We start from the raw sequence: 27,512 nt of genomic DNA on the forward strand, positions 1-27,512 counted from the left end.
TTTACTGAACGAAGGGAAGAGAATCAAATTAACTTGAGAATGCAGAGCATTAGTCAGAAACAAGTGAAGAGCAGAGGCCACATCTCTTCAGCTGCTACACATATTCTTTGTATATGCAGTAATATCCCAGTGATATCACAATGTTTGCAATTTTACTTAAATACTGGCTGCTTTCATGGCTGTATGGCTATTATTGCACATCAGGAGTGTGGAAATAATAGAATAATAAAAAAATCTTGTCATGCTTATACTGTGTGGCAACGCTCACTTATAGATACTAACCATCAATCGATCACTTTGTAAGGAAAGTGCCTGGACAGGTTGGGCTGAAAATGCTTCCTGCTTGTGTTGTGTAGGTATATATGTGGGAGAAGGGAGGGTTACCTTTGTGGGGCTGGAGCTTTGCTTGCTGTGGATAATCAGTGCTGTGGTGTATGGAAGCACCTTGGTGAGGGTTTAATGATGATTTGGTGCTGCTTGCGCCTCATCCCTCCCCCAGCCATGACAAACCTTTTCCCAGTTGGGGCTGGAGGAAATGAGTAATGCTTAACCCATTTGTGTGATCAATTCACTTAAGCAGCTACTGTGAAATGTTAATCACAACTTTAATTTGTACTGCATTAGCATTTTGATTAACTTGTAGGCTTGCTAGCACACTTGAAGCACTTTTACTCATAGTTACAGCTCGGAAATGACTTTTTGATTAATTAAGTTTGTTAGACAGCAGCTGAGCTTCCTGAATGCTAACCTTAAGGGGCTAAAAGTTCAGGAGAAAGTTACTGGGAATAACTGTTGCTGTTGAAAAGGGTTCTTGTGAATGCACTAAAAAAATTTTGATTATTGGCAAAATATTACATACCTACATTGAAACTGACTCTAAACTGTAAAAAGAACAGATTTATTATGAGAAAGATGCTGTGTATCTTTCATGGTTTTGGTAGATTTGTGTAATATTTGAAACAAGTGCTGGCATTAAGACATTGTTTATGTTAGGAAATTGGGATTTATTGCAAAGTGATTCTTATCAAAAACATTTTTTCTTTTTACAGTTTGCTGGTATAGTAGAAAATATCAATTTATGAATTAGCAATTTGAAAATAAATTGGCTATTGGGACTCAGTGAGTTCTGAGTGATGGGTTCTTCCCTACCAAGTTTCCATTGCTGATACCACACTCTGCAGCTGCTTTTATTTCTGTAATACTATTAAAAGAAATCAGTAAGAACCCAAGGGTTGCACTCCACTAAATCTGGACAGTAAATGGTTTGTCCTTTCTCCAGTTCTGAAAATACTAATAATGTTACTATGGAGGCTAAAGGATGAATACAGGGATAGGAATCTTGTGAAGCAGCTAGGAAGGTTGTAATTTGCATACATCAGTGAGACCTTTATGATGATGAGAGAATGAAGAATTAGTCTCTCATAGGGGGTAGCAGAGCATATGGAAGAGGAGACTGAATATGCTTGTAAAAAAAAAAAGTGAAGAGAAGTAGGATACAGAGGGCAGTATAAAAGGAGTGCCTCCTGAATAGGATTAATTACAACTTATTCACTATATCTCTGATGAAGTACAGGGGGGATGTTCTGTAGGCTGAAACCACACAGCTGTGCAGGGGTGATTTAATTGATCTGAAAGAACTTCCCCCCCCCCCAGATTAAAACATTGCTAAAAAGTAATTTTGAACTAGACCTCTGAATTTCAAAGATTCTGTAGATACCTGTTTTACTGATATATACATACCAAAGGTAGTGAACTTAAAGTCTCTGTAATACTTCTTCAAATAAATTCCAACTTTTCAAGTCAGTTGCTGTTTCTGAGCTATGTAATTGAAGCATCATAGTCATGATTTATATGAAAACATGAAACTTAAAGTACATGGCATGCTTTAAAATCTGAAAAAATATTTTACTTTTATTAGCAGAATATCAAGTCACATGTGGATCATAATATAATCTTATGTATTGGAAGGCTTCCTACATTTGAAGCATGTGCAAAATAATTATTGTTATTCTGAATTAATAATTTTTTAGAAAAATTGGTAAAATGCATACACTTTTGTCTGTTATCTATAAATATTTGTCACATAAATTCTGTAGTCTTAAACAGCTGTAAGTAGGCACAATTGTAATAATTTTAATAGATCTATGGATTTAAACTTCGACATGTAACTGAAATTTAGTCCTACACTAAACTTCCAATTCATGAATAAAAGCACTAAACAAAGTGTCATAGACTGTGAAGCACTGATACAACAAATAAGATTAATCTTTTAAGAGTAGATAAATTTGAGCCATGTAACTCACCCTAAGTACACCTGAAATTTTAGTCCCTATCCACAAAGTCATTGCCACCAATGGCATCACTGTAGGCACTCAGCTTCTAGCTGAGTAGTCACAGATGTGGTTCTCCACTGAAATGGCATTTCTTACATTTCTTTAGCTTGCCTCTGTATCCAAAGCAGTTATCATTATAGTTCCATTGACACTTTGCTTAAATATAATTTATCCACAAAATAGTAACATTTATGTTTACAGGATTTAAGTCAAAATGCTCAGTATATTCAGAGTTATAGGACAGGTGACTTCAAAAAGAAGAAGAAATTATTCTAAGCAGTATGCAGGCTCTGTTAATGAGATGCAATCTGTATCACTTTTAACACTTCAATAGCTTATCTTAAAGGAAAAAGCTATTTAAGTCATTTGGGTAAATCAGAAATTCTGCTAGTTTCAGTCTGGTCCCCTGCCACCTACCCAGTCGTACAAGAGTGATCCAGAGTATCTGACTTTCAAATGAAGGATGTGAAAGTAATACCAAAAACAGTGTTTATAAAAACTTTGTTAAGAAGTCTCTAGAAGAAAGAATTTAGCAATCAGGATTTTTTAGTAGCCTGAAAAATCTCCTAAATGAGTGGGCGTGAATGGGGGTGTTTGTTCATTATGGAACAATTTCGTGTTCCAATTTATTTTGAGCACATAGAGGGAGTGCTTAATAACACCAGAGAAATGCAGTGTTTTGCTGTCAGTGAGTGTGCCACACACTCACCTCTTCCACATCCTGCCTCCATCTTTGCTTCCCCTCAAACTAGAGAGTTACAAACCATCATGTAAATTCCATCCACCAGTAATGACTTTGGCTAGAAAGAGACAGACTGTTAAATTTCAGCTTCGTGTCAGACCAGAAAGGTACAGTTTTGTCAGTTTAAATCATTCCATACCTAAGGATAAGCAGCTGCTGCTCCTGAAAAACAGAAGATGAAAACCTGATCGCAGATGCTGATGGTGTTGTCTTAATGCTGGGATGATGACAGCAATAGCATGATTTTGATCCAAACATTTTGACACTCAATTCCAAATACCATCAGAATGAAAGGTTTTGCCATACCTGACAACATCTACATCAGTGAGCTGCTGATCACTGGCATTTTTGTGCTGCCCCAGCCATGGTTAATAGGTCATTGCTTCCCACATTGGCACAAGCTAAGCTGGTTTTGATAGTAACAGACAAAATGTAAAGGAGGTGTCACTAATTGCTGTTTTTACTTTGTAACTGTCCAAGTATGACATTGGGAAGGCTTAAGAGCTATTGCCTGAATCTTTCATGAAAACCAATCTCAGTATAGGCATCTGCTTTTAATCCTCCTAAGTGCAGAAGGAGCCCCAAATAAGAGGATGGTGAACATATTTGCTATTATAACAACCAATAATTCCCTTGACTCCATCTATTTACCCCAGTTATTCTACTTCAGGTTAAAAAGTGGTGGGCTTAGAGGGGTGTTTTTTATTTTGGTTTGGTTTTTTGTTATTTAATTTGTTGGTTTACCAAAAAATACATGGGGTTTTTTTTTCTGTATTTAAAGCATCTTTACTGTTTCCTGTTTCACTTGTTGCATTCACTGTCTTCCTTTAAATTTCTCTCTGTGATGAAATTATCCCGTATTGCTTTAAATTCTGAAGGCTTAAAAGGCAGGTAACTACTTTGTGCCATTTCCCAATTTAGAATAATAATCTGTTCCAATCTTACCCACTCTAAGATATTTAGAATTTATTTACAATTTTGCAAAATAAGAGCTTAAAAAGCCATAAGTTTCTATAAAATTATACTGGTTATACAACAAGCTAAACAGGTAGCAACTAGATAAACTAGAGAAACTAAATATATTATTCATCAGATAATATAAATATTAAATACTTTAAAATTTTGTGGTTTGTATTATCTTCTTTGTTTAGTTGCTTATATTTATGTATGGAGATAGGGGAATAACTCAATTTGTTACCTTGAGTATTTATAGGAATTTCAGTAACCATTTAAGTATCAAGCATCTCCATGTTTTACACTTAGAGGAAAACAAAATGTGTGGAGGTTTCCAAGGCAGCAGATGAAACAAGCCAACTTTACCATTGTTCTGACTTTTTCACAATGTCACTGTCTTGGATTTCACATCCAGATAGAGATGCTGTGAATAAATTCTATGGGTAAAGAAGCAGAAAATAAGGAGGAAAAGAGGATTTGCCGTGTGGATTCATTATAACAATGTGGAACACAGAGCCTTACACACACAGGCTTTCCGTACTCCCTACGGGATGTCTGTCTGTAGGCCTCTATCAATTTCTAGGAGATTTTCCATCTGAAAGGGTCCTCCAGTTAATTTCAAAGTATAGCTTGTTTTAGATTTATCTTTCTCTTACATCTTCACTCTTCTTTTCCCCTTTTCAAACCTCTGTTTAAAAGGGGGGAGAAGGATAGATTTAAAAAGAAAAAAAACACCAAAACAATGTAAACAGTGTTATGTGTGCATCTCCAGAAGCATTCTATAAAATACCACTGCTTCATGCTGACTAAAAATACAACTTGCTGTATTCTTCTTGTCATTCATGGAAAATACAAGATATTTATGCACCAGTTATTCTTCACATACGTACAGCAGTATCATCACTGGGGAACATGATGTTTCAGGCTGTCAGAATAGCAGAAAAGAGCAAGAAACAGGTAGTGGAGAGCAGGAGGCAGATACCAGACTGTCTCAGCAACACAGACTGCTCAGAAACACGGGCTGTACTGTAAGGATAGTCTTCAATATACTGCATTTTACATTCAAATAAATGTAAAATGTGAAATCAGGTAAAGAGCAACTCGCCTTGTAAGTTTCAAAGACTCACTCCAGTCTGATGCTGAGAACAATTCCCTCCTTATGCAAGTAAATGTCATGTGCACCAACATATAAATCTGCAGGCCACAAAGCTTCTCCTTTCCAATGTGATTTCTAACATAATTTTATTTTCTACTTGGTGAAAACAATCCTGCATGGAAATCACTTTGGCAAACCAAGTGAAGAGACAGAAAATGGATACCAGTAAGATTGTGTTGTGAGGTGCTGGTTTTAGGGTCATTAGGAATGTTAGAGAGTTTCAGGATGCTATGACTCTTCCTCCAAAAAATTAAATATTAAATCTGAATCTTTATTAGCTGAAAGGCCCTTTATCCACAATTCATGAGAAATGAGACAACATTTGGGTAATACAGGGTAACACTTCAAATATTTTTCTAAGTGTCACTGATCTTATCACCCCAATCTGGAAAAAAAAACCTGTTGAAATTGCATTGTAAACTGCTAAAATAAACTGTGTGACTCGGCCAGGAGTGAAACTAACTTGTGTCTTTAAAGTCAGTATTTCTCCAGAATCAGTGTAATTTAATTGAAATAGCTCTGCGTGTGTAAACAACTCCTTTGTTTAAAGAAGATTTCACTGTTTAGTTTGCCTTAAGTAAATGCTGCCTTTTGTTTGTCTGTAAAACATTTGATTAAATGTAAAGACTTACACAGACAGCTTCTCCTCATTACACTAGTGGCTGGAAAATAAGTTAAAATGGTGCAGGTATCTGCTGCCTAAGTATCAAGCAATATCATTTGTGTTTACAAGAAAAACCCATGGAAACATCTGAAGCCTAGTCATAAAATCAAACTACAACCCTCCTAACACCAAGATGGTATTTAAAAAGGTGTTGAAACTGTTCAGTACACCAGACTCAATATATCAATGTTCCTCACTTTCTTGAAAAAAAACTATTTTCTCATATTTTAATCAAACATTAAACTCCCTCCATGGTGAACTACTGTTAAATATATGACTTTCTACTCCGATGTGTGGTTTAGTGTTTAGTGTTTTAATACGAGGACCCACACTTTATTGTGATCATAATGTTATTGAACAACAAAATAAGCAAGACAACTAATACATTATGGCATTATTTTTTTCACCAGCTGAAATGCTTTCATAAATCATAATAATTCATTCAATGTACTATAGACAGAGTAGAAAGTATGTTACATATCCAAATATCTGCATTTACTATTTTAAAAAGTTGAAACCAAAAATTCATGTTTCGTCCTTTTTTCCTTGGAAGAACTCTTAAATTCACTTTCAGACTAACCAAACAGAGTGTAAGTCCAGTCAAGGAAAAAAGCAAGCAGAACCATTTTTTTCATGTCCATAGGGCCATTTGCAGTGCAAATCCATACTGAATTAGCTTTAGATCTCTATACAAATAAGAGCTATACTGTTAGTAAACAATATACCTCTTATTTGTACTGTCAAAACACAGGAAGTAGAAATGGAACAGAAAGTCATGAGGCATGGAAGGCAGGATGATTTTTAACACTTTGAAATCTGATGTATAGCTGCATAGGGGCTTTTTGTTTGCTTGTGTTTTCTGTGTACTTTGGGGAAGCTTTTCAGGATCAGGATAGAGATGCCAAGGGAGAGACAGCCAAGTATCCCTCACCCTCATTCTCAAGACAGTCAACTGTTCACAGTGCAATTAAGGGTGAAATTAATTTTGTTTCAGATCACTTTTAGTCACCATAGCTAAAATATAAGCTATTTCGTAGGCTTTCTTCAACTTATGTGTCAGTGTTGAATAAAACCTCTAATATGCTATTAAGCTAAATTTTAGTGCTTTTATCTAGTCCAATTCCAGGGATTTTTTTAAGTACTTAGTTCAAATGGAAATAATAATTGCTACTCGTAAATGACATTAGTATTAATTTTTGAACAAATGTAAATATATTGGTGTTTTTCTTAAATAGCTCAAGGATTTTTGAATAATTATGTAATTCTGAGAAAGCTCTCATGTCAAAATATAAATAAATACTGCCATTAATTGTAACCTTTTCTTTTACAGTAAATGTTGATTTTTCCCTTCATTCTGAGTTGAGTTGTGTCAAACAGCAGTTATTTGTAAGGAAAAGAGTTTACCTTCAGTCCTCACCCCCAAAACCATTGTGTAAATTACCATTTCGAGAATAAGAACTGATGACAGTGATAGAGGATTTAATTCATCTTTTCTCAAGGTTAATTCCAAAAGTGTCTAACTGCCATAATAGAGGTTGCAGTAAATTCTTATGTTAAGACCTAGAAGTCACTGTATGTTAAACATTAATCACATTGTATGAACCAGGTATGCAATTATATTTGCGGGGTTTTTTTATTACGTGTCTCCTTTGCTTAGGCAATGCTGGACGTAGCAGCCCATCATGGCTGGCTGGTGACTGCTCTGAACATAACCAACCTGGTGCAGATGGTGGTTCAGGGTAGATGGATACATGACTCATCCCTGCTTACTTTGCCAAATGTAGAGCTCCAGCATCTTTACCTTTTTCGGTATGTAATTCTTTTAAGCATTAGCAGGTTTCCAATTTATTTCTACTTGCTGCTGCTGATGGTGTTTGAATGGCATTGTTGTGCCTGAGAATCTTCGTTAACGAATCAGAAGCAGAGCTCTGTCTTTCACAGTGATGCTTTCCCAAATGGATTTTCTGTTTCTGTTTTCAATATTCATTGATTAATTAACCCCCACAGATTATTTTGAGAACCGTGATTCCAGACAAATTAACAAGAGACCACTGGAAGGGTTCCAAGTCCTAACAAATCTAACTCTGTATGTTAATTATCTCTTTATTTTAATCCATTATAAAACTACATTAGTATCCATCTTAACATCATAGATAATGCAAAGCTCTATAGATGCTTAGATGATGCAGTAATTAATGCTAACAAAAATAAATGACCACCCTTTAAAAACAGAACGCAGTATTGAGTTTTACCACCAAAACAACTGAATACAAATGTTTGCTTTCCCTCCCTGGGCATATGTTTTGCTGTCTGTATCAGGAAGTGGAGCCAAGGCCAGAGGAAGAGTGTGCATGGAGGTTACCAAGGACCTATCGAGTGTCTTCCCGAACTAATGGCTGTCTGCGAAGGAAAAGAGAATGTTTTTGCTTCCATTGTGGACAGTGAGTTGCCAGCAGCACACATTTCACAGGTAACACTTTCTATCTGTGACCATTATCATTGTGATTGGAAAGGAAGAGTAGTTGGGAAAAGAAATATTCTCTCTCCTTCAGTAAATACCATGTGACGTTCAGTATAAAAGTGCAACACGTTCATTGCTCTAATTTCAGGGTACTGCTGGCTTTACAGAAGTTCTTCTCTGCCTGTTTTCTTAATATTATTCTCACTTATTCCCTGCTAAGCAGTAACAGACTCTGGTTTATGGATGATATTACCACATCTCCCTGCTCTAAAGATGCTTCTGTAGGTCATTCAATCTGCTGAGTGTTATCCACCCTTTCATAGCTCTGCACTAGGAATACATGCATTGCAAATGTCATCATAGCTGGCTTCTGAAGTGGTCTGTCAAACACCATTTTTTGTGAGAATACTCTTAGTAAAAGATCTAGCACTCATTTTGTGTTTGAAACAGAAAAAGAAGATGAAAATTTCATACTTCACAGGGGAGGGAAAAAAAATACTGTTCCAAAATGTTGATCTGCTAAAGTCTCATTTTCAAGGCATTTGCAGCAAAGGATAGCTATATTCCATAGCATTCATCACATTCTAAGCCTATTGATTTCAAATAAATGTAGGAAAGATGAAAACTTCAAAAGCGATACTTTAATGTTTTTTATTTGAATGTTTAAAAGGACAGTTTGACTGTTCAGCTTCAGTTAAACCTTTTACTGATATGCAAACAAGAAGAAAAGTACTTAAATGTCTGTAACAGACATCTGCATTTGTAACCAAATTAACATCAAAATTTTGAATTAAGAAAATGTATTGACATCAAAAAAAGGCTTCCTTTAACAACAGATTTCTAACATAATACACATTGATTTCAGTCCAACTTTCAGATGTGATAAAAAATTAGAACATTGTTATAATTAGTTCAGGGAGAACTCAGAAGTAAACTTACTTAATTTATTTGCATAAATTGCCATTCTGTTATCTTTAAAAGCAAATGCAAATTGGCTCTGTCTGATATGATGATGGTTATTTGGCTCAAAAGTGCTTCAATTTGCGTAGCAATCTGGTGTCGTCTCTGCAGTGAGGCGATCCCAGGTAACATACAAATCCTGAATTATTCCAGAAATTAGTATGTTTAAAGCATCAATTTAAGTGCTAATTGCAGTAGTAATGAGAAAAAGCAGTACTACTGTGAGATTTGCATCTACTGCCCCATCAGTATGCCTGGAACGGCTGCTGACTGGCAGAGGATTTGGCTGCTAATTAAATAATTGTATGCATGGCAGTGTTCTCGTCTGATTCAATAGATGAAGATTAATCCTCAGATAAATATGTTTGGCTGGTATTGAAATGTCTTAGCAGTTTCTTCAAAAATAGCTTGCGTGTATGTGGTGTGTACGTTCACACTGTGAGTGACTCTATGCCTCTATATATCTATGTTTGTAAATACAGATGCATATAACAGGGAAAAACATAATGTCTTCCCATCATGTGAGGAGAAACTTTCATTTCCATGAGCTGGGAATGGCTGTATTGGGTATATAGTGAAACCATGATTGTGTTGTGCAGGGCACTATAAATGTGAAAGCTTTATACCAATATGTTATATTCCTTGCACTATTTTTTATAGAAAAAAAAAAAAGTTTAAAACTATTGTAATACCTTGCAGAGAATTAAAATTCATATTGAGACTGCCTGTTGAGTGTCTTCATATGTAAAGTCTTTCAGTGCTCACATAGAGAGGGGCCAAGCAAGAGAAAAATTCTTCAACATCTATATTCTATGTTTTCTATAAAGAAAGAATATCAGACTAGAGAGTTTAAGCCTAGCATTCTGGCACCAGACATGAACAGAGCCAAATAAAGGGGTAAATATGACACTAAATTGCCAAAACCATTCTTTTCCTAAAAAACCTTTTACTTCTCACTCAAAGTATATTGAACCCATATCTTAAAGCTAAAGATTACTAGCAAGACACTGGTAAAAACAGCTTAAGCTTTACATATATTTCAGACAGATGGGAAAAGGAAGAAGTTTTACATTTGGAAAGAAGAAAATGCCTTTTAAGCAGATTGGTAATTAATTTTTAAATAGCAGCTCTTGAAGCTGCTCATGGGTTTGGAATATTAGGCTAGGTCCTGGGGAGATAGATTATTGGCAAAAATACTAATGATGTTCCCAAAGGTTTATGAAGAATTTTTCATTTGATTATAATTTGAATCTATGGCCTTGGTAGATAAATGTATATGTATAGTATATATCTGCATGTATATATTGGATATGTTGATAGATTTAAAAGGAGCTGATATGTTCTTGTGTCTTCCTATACAGCGAAAAAGCCCCATTAAAATTTCAAAAAATACCTAAGCCACATGGGAGGCCTGAGTTTAATTTTACAGAATTTAGTATTATAATTCCAAACCTCAATGAAAGTCGGGGAGGGGGTTTAAAAGCTGACAACCTAAATTCAAACTATTTAGACTAACCCCACTCTTTGGTCAAAGCTCTATGGTTCAGTGATTCCTTGTGAATCATATTTCTTTAACAAATCTCGTTCAGCTTCTAAGTCACTTAGGCATTAAGCACCTTTTAAAATATTGAGTTGATATTGATGTTTTTGAAAGAGAAAAAGGAAACTTCAAGATTGAAAATAAATAAATATTATCTCTACTTTGGTATAATCTACTTTTACTCTGGAAGTATCTGTGTTCCTATAATCTTTTCATTTTCACCTGCTACTACTTGACTTTTTTCCTTAGTGAGAAAAGCATTTCTTCATTTTCCCCACATTGCATGCATGATAAAAAGGCAGCCTGCTGTGCATACTGTATCAATGATCAAGCAGTACTAACTTTGCCTATAATTTTCAAATACACAAGACATGAGAAATCAAGGAATCATAGAATCCTTTAGGTTGGAAAAGACCCTTAAGATCATCAAATACAACTGTCACCTGCCCTCATAGGATGACATATTAAATTTGCTTTCTTATCTAATTAGAAAGTTACTCAGAGTTACTTTAGTTTGTTTGTGTTATGAAAACTGCATGATGACATGACAGCCTTTGACAAATAGATTATGTTGGGATTGTATGATATAAACCAGCCCAAATCATAATCTTCACTGGACTATGGTGAAGCTAACAGGTAATGCCACTAAAGGAGTTACTACATTATGATCTCTGCTGAAATTAAACTTTATTCTAACATATTTGTAACTGGTCTTGTCCTTTGAGACACATAAAAGCTTTCAAGCTTTTATGTACTTTTGATACAAATGATATCTAAAGTACAACCAAAGAGATGATCACCAGGTTGGTTTATATCAGAGTGCCTCTCCTAATCTCGGCAGAAATACTCTGCTTACACACACAGAGACACAGTGGGTCTGTAGAGTTCCTACCCTAAGTTTCTTCTTAAAAACCTTTACATTGAACATAAAATCATTTTCCAGCTGAGATGTTCCTGCTCAAGTTGTCATTTGGTGTGATTTGCTGGAAGCAGGTATAGTAGTCTTGTGTATTATATGTATCAAAATCATAGCAACAATTACTTAGTTAAGAATGTCAGTGGTATTTTTTTCACCTTCTTCAAAGTGCTGTCTTTTTTTCCCCCATTTTCTTTCAGAGTTGGGAAAAAGAGAGATGTATTAATTCCTTAAAGTCCTATCTCTTTAGTTTCTGTTACAATTTTCCTGTCATTTCGCAGCTAAGACACCATTAAGAACATTGGTGCAATTTATCTGTGTCCCCTCCTTTTACACTGCAGGTCCTGAGCGCTCACAGCTGGCCCTCCCCACCTTCTGCACTGAACAGACACAGCTGTTCATGCAGTACACAGAAGAGGAAAGAGAGAGAGAGAGAGATTAGTTTGTAGCTGAACCCAGTTTTCTCATTTAGTTCAGCCAGGCTCTGGTAATGCAGCCATTTTAATCCAAATAAGCCTGTGCTGCAGCCGAAATGGGCAGTCCTGCCCTCTCCGTGCCGCTTTCACCTCCCCTGACCCAGCTCTCCGCACAGCTGCACAAATGCTGCGTCTGCCTCAGGCAAGGAGGTGGGAATGAGCATCTGGGGACAAGGGGAGGAGGAGGAATCCTACCAGCCCTCTCACTGACAGTCAAAGTGGCCCGTAGCCAACTGGCTTCATGAATGCTTGTGCCAGCAGGGGAGGAGGCTGGACCACTTCTTTCAGTGGCACTGAAGGCTCATGCTTATTCAGAGTTGCAGGATTAGAGAATATGTTGCCACAATCAGCTTTAAGCTGATCTAAGTTCATGCTGTCACCAAAATGATTAGCAAGCTGATCCATCTAGCTGCACAATCCCAGCATGGCAATGCCAACATGCCAGGGATGGAGACAGGCACAGTGAGCTGGTGGGGAGAACCCTGGAGAGAGAGAGACAGCACCACCTTTCCTAGGGCAGCACAACCTTAGATCTGCTTTCCCTGGCTGCTGTATCCCTAATCATGCATTGACATGCACTATTATTGTCAGTATGACTCCATGTGCTATTATTGTCAGTATGACTCGTGGCAATGATGTCTGCAAAAAGCAAACTGAGCTTTCATTAGGCCTCTAGGCCTTCCAGCACAGAAAAAGTAATCAGACACATCGAGACAATCAGACACATCAGACACAATCTAAATGAAAATACATTTTGTTGAAACTCTACATGGTCAAACCCATACTTGAAAAATAAAATATGCTTTAGTCTTTTTCCAGATAAAACATTTCTGCTCCATGCTATTGCCCATGTGACTATGCCTACCCTCTTTGTTCCCACAAGTTCCCATTTTGGCGTCTGATGGCTCTTTTCCAAGACCAATATTCTTATTTCCTTCTTCTCCTTCCCACCCTCTAGCTTTTCATATATGCTGATTCCTGTTCTTTTCTGGGGATGGAGGGGAAAGATGTCAGGGCAGAGGGTGATTCTTGGTCTTTAGTTTTTTTCTTCCAGCGCCATCCTCATCTATCTTTGTCAGCCATAGAAAGGCCACAAATCACTGCCTCCATTCCACAGCCAATAGCATTTCTTTTTCCTAACAAATTTCATTGCATGAACGTGCTGATTTTCTTTTTTACTAAATGAAAGCCTACATTGCTCCCTTCCATTTTTGTCACAGCTTCTCAGAGCTACTTTTCCTTGTCTGATAGAGACCAAAATGAGAGAAACATAGGGCTGCATATTCAGGATGCCTTTTTAAGGTTAAGAGTGTCATGTTGAGCTACACAGATTGTATCCTCTAACAACAGTTCTCTGCACAAGGATGAGAAAGTTGACGACCTGTTGTAGTTCAAGGGAGACTGCAGAGACTTAAAATTCCTCAGGAAGCCTCTAAGAAGGAGAGTTCATGAGGATCGATGCAAGAAAACCTCAAAAAAAAATAGGGATAACTTTGGATATGCAGTTGAACTTTTGGTTAATTATCTGAACTGATCCTCTGAACTCTCTGAGGTTTGCCTATTGCTAATTAGCACTGCAGTGACTTGTTCTTTATGGATTATGCTAAGGAAGTTTAATTTAAAACTTAATTATACTAGTTTTTAAGTGGCTTATAGGGAAAAAATACTTTAATCGGGAGCAGTAAGGAATTTTTTCTGTGTTCAGACATCAGTAATCTTAGCAAGGCATGTGTAACGTGCTTGAGGAGTTTCACATCTGTCTTATTTGCTAGGAAGAAAGTAGCATAAGAGGTTAATGAAAAGTATTTTATGCTTATGATTGAGAGTTGTACAATTATATATATTCTAATACACAATAAAATATTATTATTATAGAATAAATATGTAGACTGCACATTGAATTATTGTTAGAGTGGCAACGATTGTATAGATTATCTCGTAATCCATAGGGATCTGTTTTTTTCTACAGGCTTGGAATTTCTTGTGCCGTTTGCCAATTCTGAACATCAGTCTGAGCATTAAGGGCAGTTGGGATGATGCAGTTCAGCCACAGAATGAAGTACCTGTTCCTTCTTGGACAACAGACACACGAGATGACAAGAGATGGATCAAACTGCATGCTGATCAAGAGTATGTGCTCCAAATAAACCTGCACAGAACCCAGATGGGGTACCAGGTAGACTTATCTATCATTTCCTTCCCTGCACAAGTGTCCAATAATTCATTTACATTGTCAATGATGCTTTATACAGTATAATAGGTTTCTTTATGGTTTAAGTATTATGTAAGTTATAAGCACTTTCTATATTCATATTCTATATTCTAATACCTTTTCTGTATTCATAGTGAAGAAAATGGTTTTTTCCAGGTTGCAACAGGATAGTAAGTAGGCTCTTAAGGTAAAATCCTAGACCAAGTCAATGAAAAAAAAAAAAATCAAACTAATTTATAGGCTTTCCAGTTATGTTCACAGGTGCTTCCAAACTGCGTACAGACTCACACCTATAAATATGTTTCTATTTGTAACACCTCCTCAGGCCTTTACTGAGAATATTTTCCTTATATTTTACATCTGATGCTCTTTTGAACAGCTCCTAGAACAACTTCCACGTACAATTCTTTCCCACTACATTTCATTCCCAGCCCTTTGCCCATTTAAAGCACATCTCATTGCCTTCTGGGCTGGTCAGCTTGCTGGGCCCTCAGTAAATCTTGGTGTGCCAATTCAGAAACTCCAGGAGCTGCACTGTTTCCCAGCTGCTCTGCCCCAGCAGCAGTACCTGGCTGTGTCTGTGTGTCAGATCTGAAGAGAGCTGGACCTGCCTTCATGCACTGCTGACAATGGAGCTGTCACTCACTTATCCAGGCCTTTCTCTGTCATTTACATACCATGAATGACGTATGGACCACCATGGTTATAATTTTGGTAATTAATTTCTCTAACATTTCAAATAATTAAGAATTATAATTACCAGCATTTTGGTAAGATGCAAAGAGCCGAAGATAAAAGTAAAGAATAGTTTTAGATGTTAGTTCTGAGACTCTTAAGAAAATTCCATTTTAATAATAATGGAGATACATGTGTGCTCTTGAAAATCCTGAAGTTATCTTACATTAGTTAGGAATTATATTTGAAAAGTATTCTTGTTTCTCAAAAGACTTTTTTCATGACTACAGCAGATTCACTATAGTTGCAAGGGGAAACTGTCTTATTTTAGGAAGAACAAAGGGCAAAGCTCATACATACATCATTCTTTTTGCTGTGCCAGTTACTGGCAGAGACTTTTCCTAAGCAGAAGCCATGGAAGTGAAAGGAGCAGAATCATTTCATGCAGTGATCACTTTTTTATAAACCTCTCCTAGAATTTGATCCCTCTTTTGTAAAAAACAGCTGGATCAAACTGTTCCTAAAGCTTCATTGCTGTGGTGGTGTTTCTTCTTCCATATAAATCTTCAGTAAAACCTTTTCCTCTAAAAATGCAAAATGAATGTTGATTAAGCGTGCATCATTCTGTCTTCAGCTTCCAGCAGTAAAGTCACTGTCTTAAAGAATCACTGAAATAATCTTTCCTTTTGCTATACCAAACTCTACTAAGTGTTGGTTTTGTCTTTATATTAATCTTGAATAAAATGGATTAGCTTTATTTAAAGATGCTAGGTTTACAATTCACGTTTCTGTATTGGGAATATATTAGATAAAATTACAGAAAGGGAATAGTTTTTTCATTCAAGTTTTAGTAGTTTACAAAATAAGTGAAATAATATCTTCCATTCTGGATTTTTATCTGTGGACTGTAATTTTTTATTTTATTTTTTTAACCCTTCTTCTAGAAAGAAATAACACTATTTTAGTCTAGCTAAATTATAGCCTTACCTAACAATTTACAGCAATATGGTTGTGAGGTGTTTCTCATTCAAGGAAAAATGTCATTTTGGAAAGGTGAATTCTAGTTTTCCTAAGCTGTTTCTTTTCCCCAACAGGGAAAGCAGGACAGTAAAGCAATGGCTCCTCGATTCCCCAAAGTTAAGGATGAAGGATGGTTTTTGATATTGGGAGAAGTTGATAAAAAAGAACTCATCGCCCTGAAAAGAACTGGATATGTCAGAAATCGAAATACTGTTTCCATTGCTTTTTATACTCCAGAAACTCCTGGAAAGTATGACAAACTCTCAAATTCTCTTAGTTATTATGTTTTCCAAGCAATCAAGACCCAATTCCCAAACTAACAATGCTGGTTTTACTTTTCAGGTGTATCTACACCCTGTATCTCATGAGCGACAGCTACCTTGGCATGGACCAACAGTACGACATTTACCTGAACATTGTACCAGCACAAGGCCCCACGGAGGGGACTGAGGCCAGGAGCCACCTGGCCTGAAGTAAGGCTCTCTGCAAAGTCCACTCAGTCAAAAGAACTGGTCCTGCAACTAAGACATCTGGTCATTCTGGGGCATCCAAAAATGCATCTGCCTTACTGGAACCAACTTCAAACCTCAAGACAACGGGGACACCGAAAGTGACTGCTGTATTAACTCTGATGACACCGAGTTAGCCACAGTGGCCTTACTCCTTTATGAAGATTTGTCTTTTCTTGTTTTATCTTTCTTCTCTCAGAAGTCAGATTGTTAGTTGAATTTTAAAACATCAAAATAAATGACTGAACAGTACTGTAATTTGTGCAAATTCAGGGCTATCATCTTCATTTTGAAAAGTGTTATATAGCCTGTCTATTAATAGCATTTAAATACTCAACTTTTTTAATTTATAGGGGAAAATACAAAATTTGATCTAAGAGCTGCTGAAAATATTAATGGATGTGTTATATTTCATGTTTAATAAAAATATTCCCAGAATGTTTTGACTGTATTTGTAGGTGTAAAATATGGGAGATGTAGTAAAAAAATTCTCTTCATGCATAGTACATTTTGAAAATGATACTCTAAAGAAAAATGTCACAAATTTATATTAATTATATGAGCAGTAAATGTAGTTATAAGGGCAAGCTAAATCATAAAAAATATTTCCAGTATAGCAATGATGCAATTTATGTAGATAATTATTAAAGTTTACTCTTTACATGTATGTAGATACATATACACATATATTACATACATGCAATTTCCTTAGTGTTCTTTCCTGAATTTTGTAGGACTAAGGCATATAAAATTGGGTGTCCTGTTCTAGGGCTCAGTGCTAAAGTCGGTGACCAGCTTCTGTAAATAAGGGGGCATGAGGCTCCAAAAATGGGGGTTGCAGCAGAAGGCATGATGAGCAATGAATGGTTCTGCTAGGCAGAAGAAATTGTAAGAGATGCACAGCTCTGTGATAGTACCTGCAAGGCATAAATCTGAAGGCAGAAGGCAGCAGCATCTATCTTGTGATGAGACTATGCATCCTGAGGCCAGTCCTCAAGAGGATTCAAGATTCTGAGCAAGTACTTGGAGCCAACATACTTAAAGAAACATCAGTGCATCTTCATTCAGATAGACTAGACCTTAAACTGAATATTAATATTTGCACTTGCTCAGCTTTGCATTGAGCTGATAAGCATTACCTCTCCAAGGGATCATTTTGCTGTCATTTCCATTGTATTTCACCAGATGAAAGAATACAGCAGAGTTGTTACTAGAAGCTTTTCAGGAAAAATTGGCACTGGTGATGCTGCACCTACATAGAATCACAGCATGGCTGATTTTGGGAGGGGCCTCTAGAGGTCATTTGGTCTAACACCTTTCCTCAGGCAGGGCCAGCTAGAGGCCAGGACCACATCTCCAAATATGGAGACTCCACCACCTCCCTGGACCACCTGTGCCAGGGTTTGGTCACCCTCCCAGTTAAACAAAGGTATTTCTTGCATTCAAGAGGGACTCTTCTGTGTCACCGACAGGTGTGCCTTTGCCTCTGGTCCTGTCACCAGGCACCACTGGAAAGACCTTGGCTGTGTCCTTATCAACGTCTTCCATTCAGATACCCACTGACAAGATTTCTCTGAGCCTTCTCCAGGCTGAACAGTCCCAGCTCTCTCATCCTTTCCTCATGTGAGAGATGGTCCAGCCCCTTCATCATCAATTTTATGGCCTTTTTCTGGACTCTCTCTGACAATTCCGTCTCTGCCTCAAACCAGACATGGTGCTCCTCCACTAGTGTGGCCTTACCAGTGCTGATCACCTCTTGACCTGCTGGCAGCACCACACTGCAGCAAGCAGAAGGCTGGCTGATTTTAAAAGCTCAGTAGTTAACCAGGAATTTATTTCATATCTGGCATCTTTAAATTGTGGGAAGCAATTTTAAATTGAACAGTTCTGTACTTGAGTGTATGCATGCTCTGATCATATTAAAAATGTTATATTTCATTATTATAGGTAATATATTACCTATAGAAATGTGCCTAAAAACATGGAACGATAATAGAAAAAGTTGTCACTAAATTTAGAGATGGATAGATGATAGATAATACAAAAGCCACCTTTGCCATTTAGACTATATCAATGTAATATGGTGTTGTGTCACAGAAGAAACAGATTTTTTTCACATTGTTAGGCAATAGTTTGGCAATAGTTTGTTACTCACACATTGTGTTAGACCATTTTAAAGAGAATTGTTTCATCTAATTTGAAAGTTTAAATTTTCAGAGAAATTAAGTCCTTTCTTTGGAAAACTTGGCTGAAACAATACATTGTCCCTCAACAATTTTAATTAATTAGGAGAAAGAACTATGCCACAGTCAAACATACCAACATAGTGATGGTAGCTCTTATTGCTTTGTAAATGCACATCACAGAAAGTCTAACTGCAGAGTAGCAGACAATAGCTTTAGTATTCATTATTAATCAATTAAAGAGTTTCTGTAATGTCATTTGTGCCATCTGTGCTTTGGTTTGGAAATACTGTATTTCCTAGTGTATTAATTGTTTTTAGAAATAGTTTGGTGGCATTTCTAAATAACATATTTGAATAATTTTTGGGTTTTTTTTTTTTATGAAAGTATTGGATTCATGATGACAAAGTCTAAAGTAATACAGAATTAATTTAAGCAAATTGATTAGGACCAGTATTTAGCTGAAAAATCCGAGAGAAAGAATTCTGATACATTTGTAACAGCTGCTTAGAAGGAACAATGAATGTGTTCAATCCAGTGATATCTCATGGTGAAAAGTGAGAATAGCTGTCTAACAAAAGTATGAATACCAAACAGAATTTAAAAAATAATAATAATAAATAAAAAATATTTCAGTGATGTAATAATCACCTTTATGGATAAATGAAAGAAACAGCACATGGAGAAATTTTTAATATTTTTTTAATGTAGGTTTTTTTAATGTAGGTTTTTATTTTTACTCTCCTCTTCCCCTTCTAGGAGCAGCTGCCGTCAGTGCATGCCTGTTCCGGTGTGAGACTTCTTCCAAAACTTGGAAAGCAACAAAAAATAGGCACATCTTGTACATCAAGACATATTTAAGTCTGCCTCTGTGGCTTCATCTTTTCCCAGCTTTCCTGTCCTAGTCTAATAACAGCATCACAGCAGTACCCAGCAGGAGCTGGAGGAGGTTTGAGTATGTGCCACCAACCACCATGCCCCACCTCTGATACTGAATGTATCAGTGGCAACGTGAAGCCATCCTCACTACTGCAGGTCTTTTTCTGTTGTAAATTGAATCTTTGAAGGCCCAAATCTTACCCAGATGAATTCAGGAGTTTATGCTGATGACCCAAAATTCCTCTTGTCATTGCTTCTAGAGATCACCTCCAGATGGTCATCCTGGAGATAACTTCAGGAAGTCTCTTATCAGCCTTCACCCTAGAGCCTAGTGGAAGACTTCAACACTCACAGAATAGGATGCATTCAAAAAGTAATGTAAATTATGTAATTCAAATTTTCTAGTTCTGGGGAGCACACCTAAAGACAAGTATCCCATGTGCATCTGCCCTTACTCATTGCAGTCTGAGTCCAAATTCCTATGTTCTTCCCTCAGTCAAGAGTCTATGGTATTTTTAAGACAGTTTGATTACTACTCCAGGAGGCATCAGCTCTCTTAGAGGCTTATTTATGGACAATGGGTTTTGAATCATCACTCTCCTGTCTTGCCTCCCCCCCTCCTACGTAAGGCAAACTTTTCTTTAGCTCCTTCTGCTACCTGTAAACCCTACAACCTCACCTGTTCAGAGATGCTATCTGTATTACTGGCAGTAAATTATCACAGAAGTAATTATTTAAGATCACCTTTCTATGATGTGCTATGGACACTACTGTAGCCTATGTAGTAAGTACTGAAACAGAGAAAAGTAAGGCAATACAAGCAAAGTGTAAATATTTTTTCCACAACCTAAAGGTCTCCAGCTAAATTGCACATTTTGGCCTTGGTTTAGTTGCTTACATGCAAAGATCTGGTGCCATTTAACATGAAATATCTCCTCTGGCCTCTACATTCAGCTTCTGAAGAACATACCCCAGCTGCAGAGGGTGTGAAATGTAGTGCTGTTGTATCTGTCACCTCTGTGGATGCCTCAGGTAACCCAAGTCACCTGAAATAGCATTTGATATCTACATTCTGGTAACCACATTGACTCCCTGTCACATTAGTCAGGTTTGCAACTCAGTTGCTTAACTGCATCTAATGAAATTTAAAATAAACAAAAGATATTTTGGTTGCCACTGCAGAAGACAGGAAGACTTTCATAGGTCATGTGTCACTTCTGTCATCCCCATGTCACAGGGGCCCAGTAGTATGAGGTGGATGGATTCAATCTTAATTAGCTAATCAAGCCCACACTATTTTGCAAGTGTTCTAAAGTAACTCTTCCAAGCAATTTTATGAGGAGAATTCTCCGCTTCATGAGAAAAAATATTTTCTGACAAAAGGTTTGGACGCCATAGGATGCCCAAAGAGAAAGGTGAGCTACAGAAAAGTTAGTAGGGCTTCTGCTGAGAGAGCTTCTTCTGTCTATTTCTACTTATATACCATGTATTTTCTATCAGTTATGTCTGACTCCCACCTGCCTTTCTAAAAATGAATCCTGTTAAATGTCATGTCTTCTCAGACTGCACTGCACTTCAGCAGTGAACAAACCAAGTTTGTTACTGATGTCATACGTTGGTAGTGGTAAGAGGTTAAGCTGCTTTCACATGTAGGGTGTGAAAGGAAATTCTACATTAAAGGAACTTTATTAAGTTGGACTAAATGAGTCTCTTCATAAATAATTCCTAGCTCTATGGTAAAGGGATCCTCCACAGTGATTACACCATCCTGCAATTAAATATGTTTACAATATGTTTTTTCCTTAGATCTGCTAATGAGCTCCATACTGCCTCAATGGAATTTGAATCCATGGCTCTCCAAGTCTTTCTTCTGCATCACTATTTCTAGAAAACCACAACCTTCTCTATTAATATGCCTCCTCAAAAATTAGGAGCATTAAAGCTTCACTAAGACCATGCATTAGCCTTCACTGCTGCTCTTCTCCAGCTTAGTCTTGTCCTCCCAAGACTGTCAATAAAATTGTGCATTTGAGTACGGAGGGGAAAGGAAAGTAAAAGATTTTTGCTATTATTCGTCTGCGAGAAAACCCATGAAATAAAGAATGAAAAGTGTTCTGGGATGAATATTATCATTCCAAGTCATAAGATTCCCACTAATTGTAATGATAGCAGAGGTGAATTGGGCATTTTTTTTAAATCACACTCTCAATAACATGATACATGTACAAATAGTTACAGAGTTATTAACTAGATGCTATTAACTACTGGTAGAAAAGGGAGTCTGGACATATCACAATCCTTTTCTTCTGCACTCTAAATCTCTATGTGAAATGTGATGAACCACATTCTTCGCACAGTAGCAAATTTGCACCTTGGATTGGAAATAACTCAGTTTATCTCGGGCAGTGCTAATGTGGGAAAATTAGGCTTACATTCTTGACAGCAGTACTTTCTTCTAGCTAACAGGATGAAATTGTTTCAGATGCCAGTAACACATGGTGAGTCCCCATCATGTATTTTTCAGCAAATCCAACTAATTAGGAACTAATTACTGATTGTGGTAGCACAGTAAGATCAGGTTCTGATAAACTTTCACCTTTGTAGCTGTGAAGATTCTGCAATTAAGCCTTATTTTCTCAAATGCTAACAATGTCTAAAGGAAGAGCTGGGAAAAACATCAAGATGATTCTATCACCTCCATAAAAAGACATTTTCATTCACCCATGCCAAAACAAGATTAATCTCCTTTTTTTTTTCTTCCTTTTTTTCCTTTTTCACCCTATTTAAAGTAAAATTCTACAAAGCTAAACTGAGTGACTATTTAACAGTTTACCCCAGTTATGGGATGTTGTTATTTCCTTAACATGCTTCTGCTGTGTCCCATCCCACCCTCCACTTCCCTCCTCACAGTCTCCCACTGTTGCCCTTGCACTAAGCATTCTGGGATAGGACCTTCATGGAAGTTTCATTCTCTGGTTATAAGACCCAGCAGAGAGGAAGTGCTGGTGCATTATTAGATTCCTGAAAGATACAAGCTACAAATAACCTCATAAGGCCCTACAGTGCTAAACTCAAAGTTTGACACAATATTACTTGAAGAATTTATTGAGCAAATAAGACAGGTGCAAAATATGCATCACAGTTTGCTGTATGACTGAGGCAAATGACAATTTAATTTTAGATTTTAATTCTATGTGACTTTATTCAAAGAGGGAATGAGCTAATCTGGGAAAAGTGGGATGTGAAGATTTCTCAGTTCTCCTTGTTAGTGAAATGCTCACAGCTGATGAAAGTGAAATAGTTGTAGATTGTATCCATACATGTGATACAGATCTGGTCAAGTAAAAGTCCTGCCTTTGTGCCTCTCATACATGTTTATTTGACTCCTACATGCAAACACTGACAATATCTTGCAGCCTCCTCCTTGCAGATATTGGGAAAATACATGCTCTCCTCAAGAGAGGATGGCCTCCATTGTGTACATCCAATAGAATACATATCAGGAGGCTTCACACACATCTTAGCGAAAGGTTTAGAAGTTGCAAGACACGTTCGTACAGCATTAGGGCTTTGTTTTTCCCCAGTTATGTATAATTGCAGTGCCATCTTTTACAATGCTCCCCAGCAATGCAGAAACCACAGCTAGGTAAAGTCTCTGAACCTCAGGAAGGCTCTGAGAGGCTGGCACTACACATTCAGTTCTCTATGTGCTTTATAGGAGGTGATCAGTCAGGTGCCAGGTCCTGGGCGTTGCACAGCCACTACAAAATTTACAGAGGAAGTTCGTGTCCCCTCCTGAGCCTACAGATCCTACAGGAGGAGAGGAGTATTGATAGCCTTCCAGGTGATGCTTCAGCTTCCTTCACTGGCAAGACAGTGTGCCCAGAGGGGTGCTCTGATACACTGCTTTGGGAATGGGAGCTGACATTTCTATTCCAAACTTAAAAGCATTTCAAATAAGTGAACCGTGTCCCAACTTTTCTCAGGACCACGATCTTCAGGGAATGCTCACCATAAAGGACCAATCCCTTTAATAAATAAGGATGTTCTTTCAGAATGGGTCCAGATGGATTGCTAGAATATTCTATTATTCATAAACATGAAAAAAGGAGGAGAAATCTCAGCATGAGGATACTCACGAGAAATCCGATTGCTTTGTTTCTTCATTTTAACATGTAGTGCCTACCTAGTTGTCTGAAAGTCTTGGGGAAACAGCTGGATTTATTTAATTCTATCAGTGAAAACATTTTGGGACATTTGGGTTCTTCTCATGAAATGAACAGAACCTGGAAAGAAATCCCAACAGTAAGTGACCAAAAAGCACAAGGAAGTTTCTTTTCTCTTGGTGCATTACCCTTTTGCTTCGGAAACTGTAGGATGAAATACATTACCAACATATATTATTAGTAGATTAAATTTAGTTTCTGCTATTACTTTCAAAGGATTTGGTGAATAGACAGCAGAATTAGTATTATCTAATCCTTCACTCAAACCTAGGACTCAAAGATTAACAGCTGCAAATTTTGTAACATTTCTAATTCAGGGATAAATTGTATTTTCTTGAATTGGATAGGTAGGTAATGTCCTAAAGTTATTTAATTCTTAGGAACCATTGACTTTACTGGAAGAGACTAAGAACTTATGACCATTAAAAGATGAAATTAGATGAAAAAAATACCCCTGATGAGAAAAATAGGATAAGAATCTCCTTTCCAAGGAGGGACAGAGCTTTGAGTCCTGCAGTGAGGCAACAGTCCTGTTTGGTTTTATTCTATTATCTCATCTGCTTTCATTACTGACAATAATTTTGCATGATGGCACAGCTTCCACAAAAGCATCCTGTAGTATTTACCTGGTGATGGGGGCACACTAGGGGGAAATGTGTTCAGAAAAGAGAAGAAAGAACCGATGGAAGGAATTTTGTATGGGAACAGATGGGAAGGTGGAATGCAGCCAATTTTTAAACAAGAAAGCACAAGCCCTATGCCTCATTCTGAAAGACAGCAAGCTCTATGTTCAGAGGATGGTTCCAAGTAACATTCTAAACAGACAAGCATATGTCTGTTAGTCTTAGGCAACATACCAAAGGTAAGTTACATTTCTGTGTTCCATCTCTATGCTATGCTTCCCTCTTCATGTGCAGTTAGCCAGCCTGTTTTGAGACACTAAATTTTACATATTCACCAGTTAGGGGAATTTAGGCACTTCGCATATTGAATTCTGTTCGAGGTGCATTTGGGTTGAGACTCTTGCTGTTTCAAAACCTTTCTTAGTTATATCCCTGAAAGTGTATAGTCTTAATTTTATAAACTGCATATGCTCTTCTTTCCATTTTACACAACTGCAGTTGGAACTCATGTTATATGACACCAACTTGATGCTAACTGGTCTGCATTTAAAAATGATCCATTTCCTTACATTTGGAAGTATAGCATGTGACATTAATAAAATAGAGTCAGTTACGTCAATTTTCTCCGGGAAGAAAGAATAGATTCATGGTAGGATTTTGTATGTGTCTATAGAATAAACAAAATATTTTAGGAACATGAACGTGTCATTTACTAATATAAAAATAGCAAGCCATTGAAGTTAGCAGTTACTGATGCCACTGCTACTGAAGGAGGGCAAGAACCCATCAAAACTAACTTTCAGAATAGAAATATTTCTTAGATCTTTTGAAAGAGCAAAAAAGATTAATGCCTGCAATCAGATCCCTGCCTATGCATCAGGTTTATGCATAACTGGGGAAGACAAACTCATTTAAAATTAACTTCTACTGCTTCATTTCTTTACTTACATCCTTTTATTTTCCTGCAATTGAACAGTCAATAAATAAATAACAAATAACAATAATAAATAAATAAGACAAATAACAATATTTTGTCCACAATCGTGATTTGATTCTTTTATCTGCCAATTTTATTTTCATGCAAGAATACTGGTCCAACTCAGATCACCCATGCAAAATTGTTCTGCCCTCTCCAAACCACAAATCTTAAGATTATGAGAAACATCAATGTAAGGAGGTATAGAAAGAAGGATAAATCAAGTAATTCCCTGTTTGAAATTTCTATTTTTACTAATTGTTCTTCCTTTCCCATAACTATGGCCTCTCTTCTGTTTTAGCCTTCACCTCACCTCCATTTCAATTTCCCCATCTGTCTAGTAGTGCTTTTATTTTATATTTTATTTATATGCTTTCTTTTGTCTGTTGTGTAATTATTTCTCTCTTGTAAAAATAAAGACATACAGCTACACAATTTAAAAAATTATTTTCTTACTGCTGTCACAACTCAGAGCATCTTTCTCTGGGCTTTCTGTATATTCCATTTCTATGCCTTTATCATCAAATTGATTCCCAAAGTATGACTGAAGCCTTACCTCTTTTTTTTTTTTAATCACATTTACTTTATGATCAGTTATAACCCTTCTGAGAGTAGTTTGGTTTTGATCCCAAGTGCTAGTCACAAATACCTTTGTGCCAGATCAGGGTCTCTGTTCAAGGAAGTCTATGCCAGCATCTAATTTTAAGTTACACTAAAAGATTAGCTATACCAAGACACATTTTCTACCCATACATTTAGTATATTTGCTGACCAACAATCCCTGTTTTTTGAATGATTACTCTGTGTTTTAGACCTATCTTATCTCTATGGACTGAAAGGGGTAAAAAGCACTCCTTTCCTTGGGCAAAAATTAAATGGTCTTAGACATCTTCAAAAGGCAGCAATATTTGAATATAAATACTACCAATAACACTTAGCAATAGGATTAGACTACTCCAGACACTTTCATCTTTCTCATTTTGGCCACCATTTACTTCTGCACATTAGAACACCCTCTGTGATTGCACTTGTCCCTGGCCAATCACAAAAACAGGGCTTTTTTCAGCCACACTTTCTTTGTTCTTTCACTCATACCAAAAAAAAGGGATAAACAACACCAACTTGAATCAGCTTTTATTTGACCACAGGAGACACATATTTTTTTCCAAGGGTAGACTATGCTCTTCTACCATCTGAGATCCTCAAGCAACAGCTGGCTAAGAAAACAGCCAGGCCATAAAGCAGCCACAGAATTCTTCATCTCCAGGGTTAATTTCAGCTAATGTTCTCTCAGTTGTGAAGTAGTACTGAAACAGTCACAGGCAAAGGTTGCTTATCATGTGACAGTTTAACAGATTTCTTTCAATTTAGGTATAAAATAGCAGGTACAAATATTCCACACTCAAACAACAGCAGTTGTCAGGCCCCACACATGCACTAGATTGGATCATGGCAGAGAAGGAAATAAATCCACATTCTTCAGATCATAAATCAGTCAGACTGGCTGACAGGATGCCCACAGGACTGGGTTATTCTCCAGCTGCCCCATGACGAGATTCCCCTGGTGCATTCAGCACTGTGAGAACCAAGATGCTGGTCTGATTCAATTGGATCTTCTTGTATTATGCTTCAAACTGTTGAATATGGATATCTCATGGCATTAAAACATACACAGTTCCATTATTCTGTTCCTATAAAGCTCTTCCCTTGACAGATCAATACCTTTCCCAGCGCATATTTTATTTCTGAAATAATTTTTTAAAAAATTAAATCCACTTCTAAACAACTTGCCTGCGCACACATTTGAGAAAGACAAACTCATAATATTTCATGCTTATTTTTGGATCTATATTAAAAAAACACCATCCTACTGGTGTTTTGCTTTAAAATAAGGGGAAAACCCTATAAAAAGATCAGATCTGGGGTACAAGATAACACAGACAATTTCGAACATAAATGCTAGTTATTAGATGTCATGTAGAGTCAGGAGTTGCCATGGAATCCATT

At 36.9% G+C, this 27,512-nt stretch overlaps 1 protein-coding gene across 1 annotated transcript in view; it reads left to right on the forward strand.

The window, feature by feature from the left end:
* Window positions 1-17,056, forward strand: part of ASCC3 (activating signal cointegrator 1 complex subunit 3) — a 250,456-nt gene extending 233,400 nt beyond the window's left edge. Inside the window, exons 38-42 of the mRNA XM_077176551.1 lie at window positions 7,507-7,658; window positions 8,169-8,319; window positions 14,172-14,378; window positions 16,184-16,359; window positions 16,452-17,056. Of these exons, the coding sequence (XP_077032666.1) occupies window positions 7,507-7,658; window positions 8,169-8,319; window positions 14,172-14,378; window positions 16,184-16,359; window positions 16,452-16,581 (816 nt within the window). The 3' untranslated portion in view covers window positions 16,582-17,056. The remainder of the gene's footprint in view (window positions 1-7,506; window positions 7,659-8,168; window positions 8,320-14,171; window positions 14,379-16,183; window positions 16,360-16,451) is intronic.
* The last annotated feature ends 10,456 nt before the right edge of the window (window positions 17,057-27,512 follow it).

This window comes from Agelaius phoeniceus, chromosome 3 (genome assembly GCF_051311805.1).
Source record: "Agelaius phoeniceus isolate bAgePho1 chromosome 3, bAgePho1.hap1, whole genome shotgun sequence".
Lineage (NCBI taxonomy): Eukaryota > Metazoa > Chordata > Aves > Passeriformes > Icteridae > Agelaius > Agelaius phoeniceus.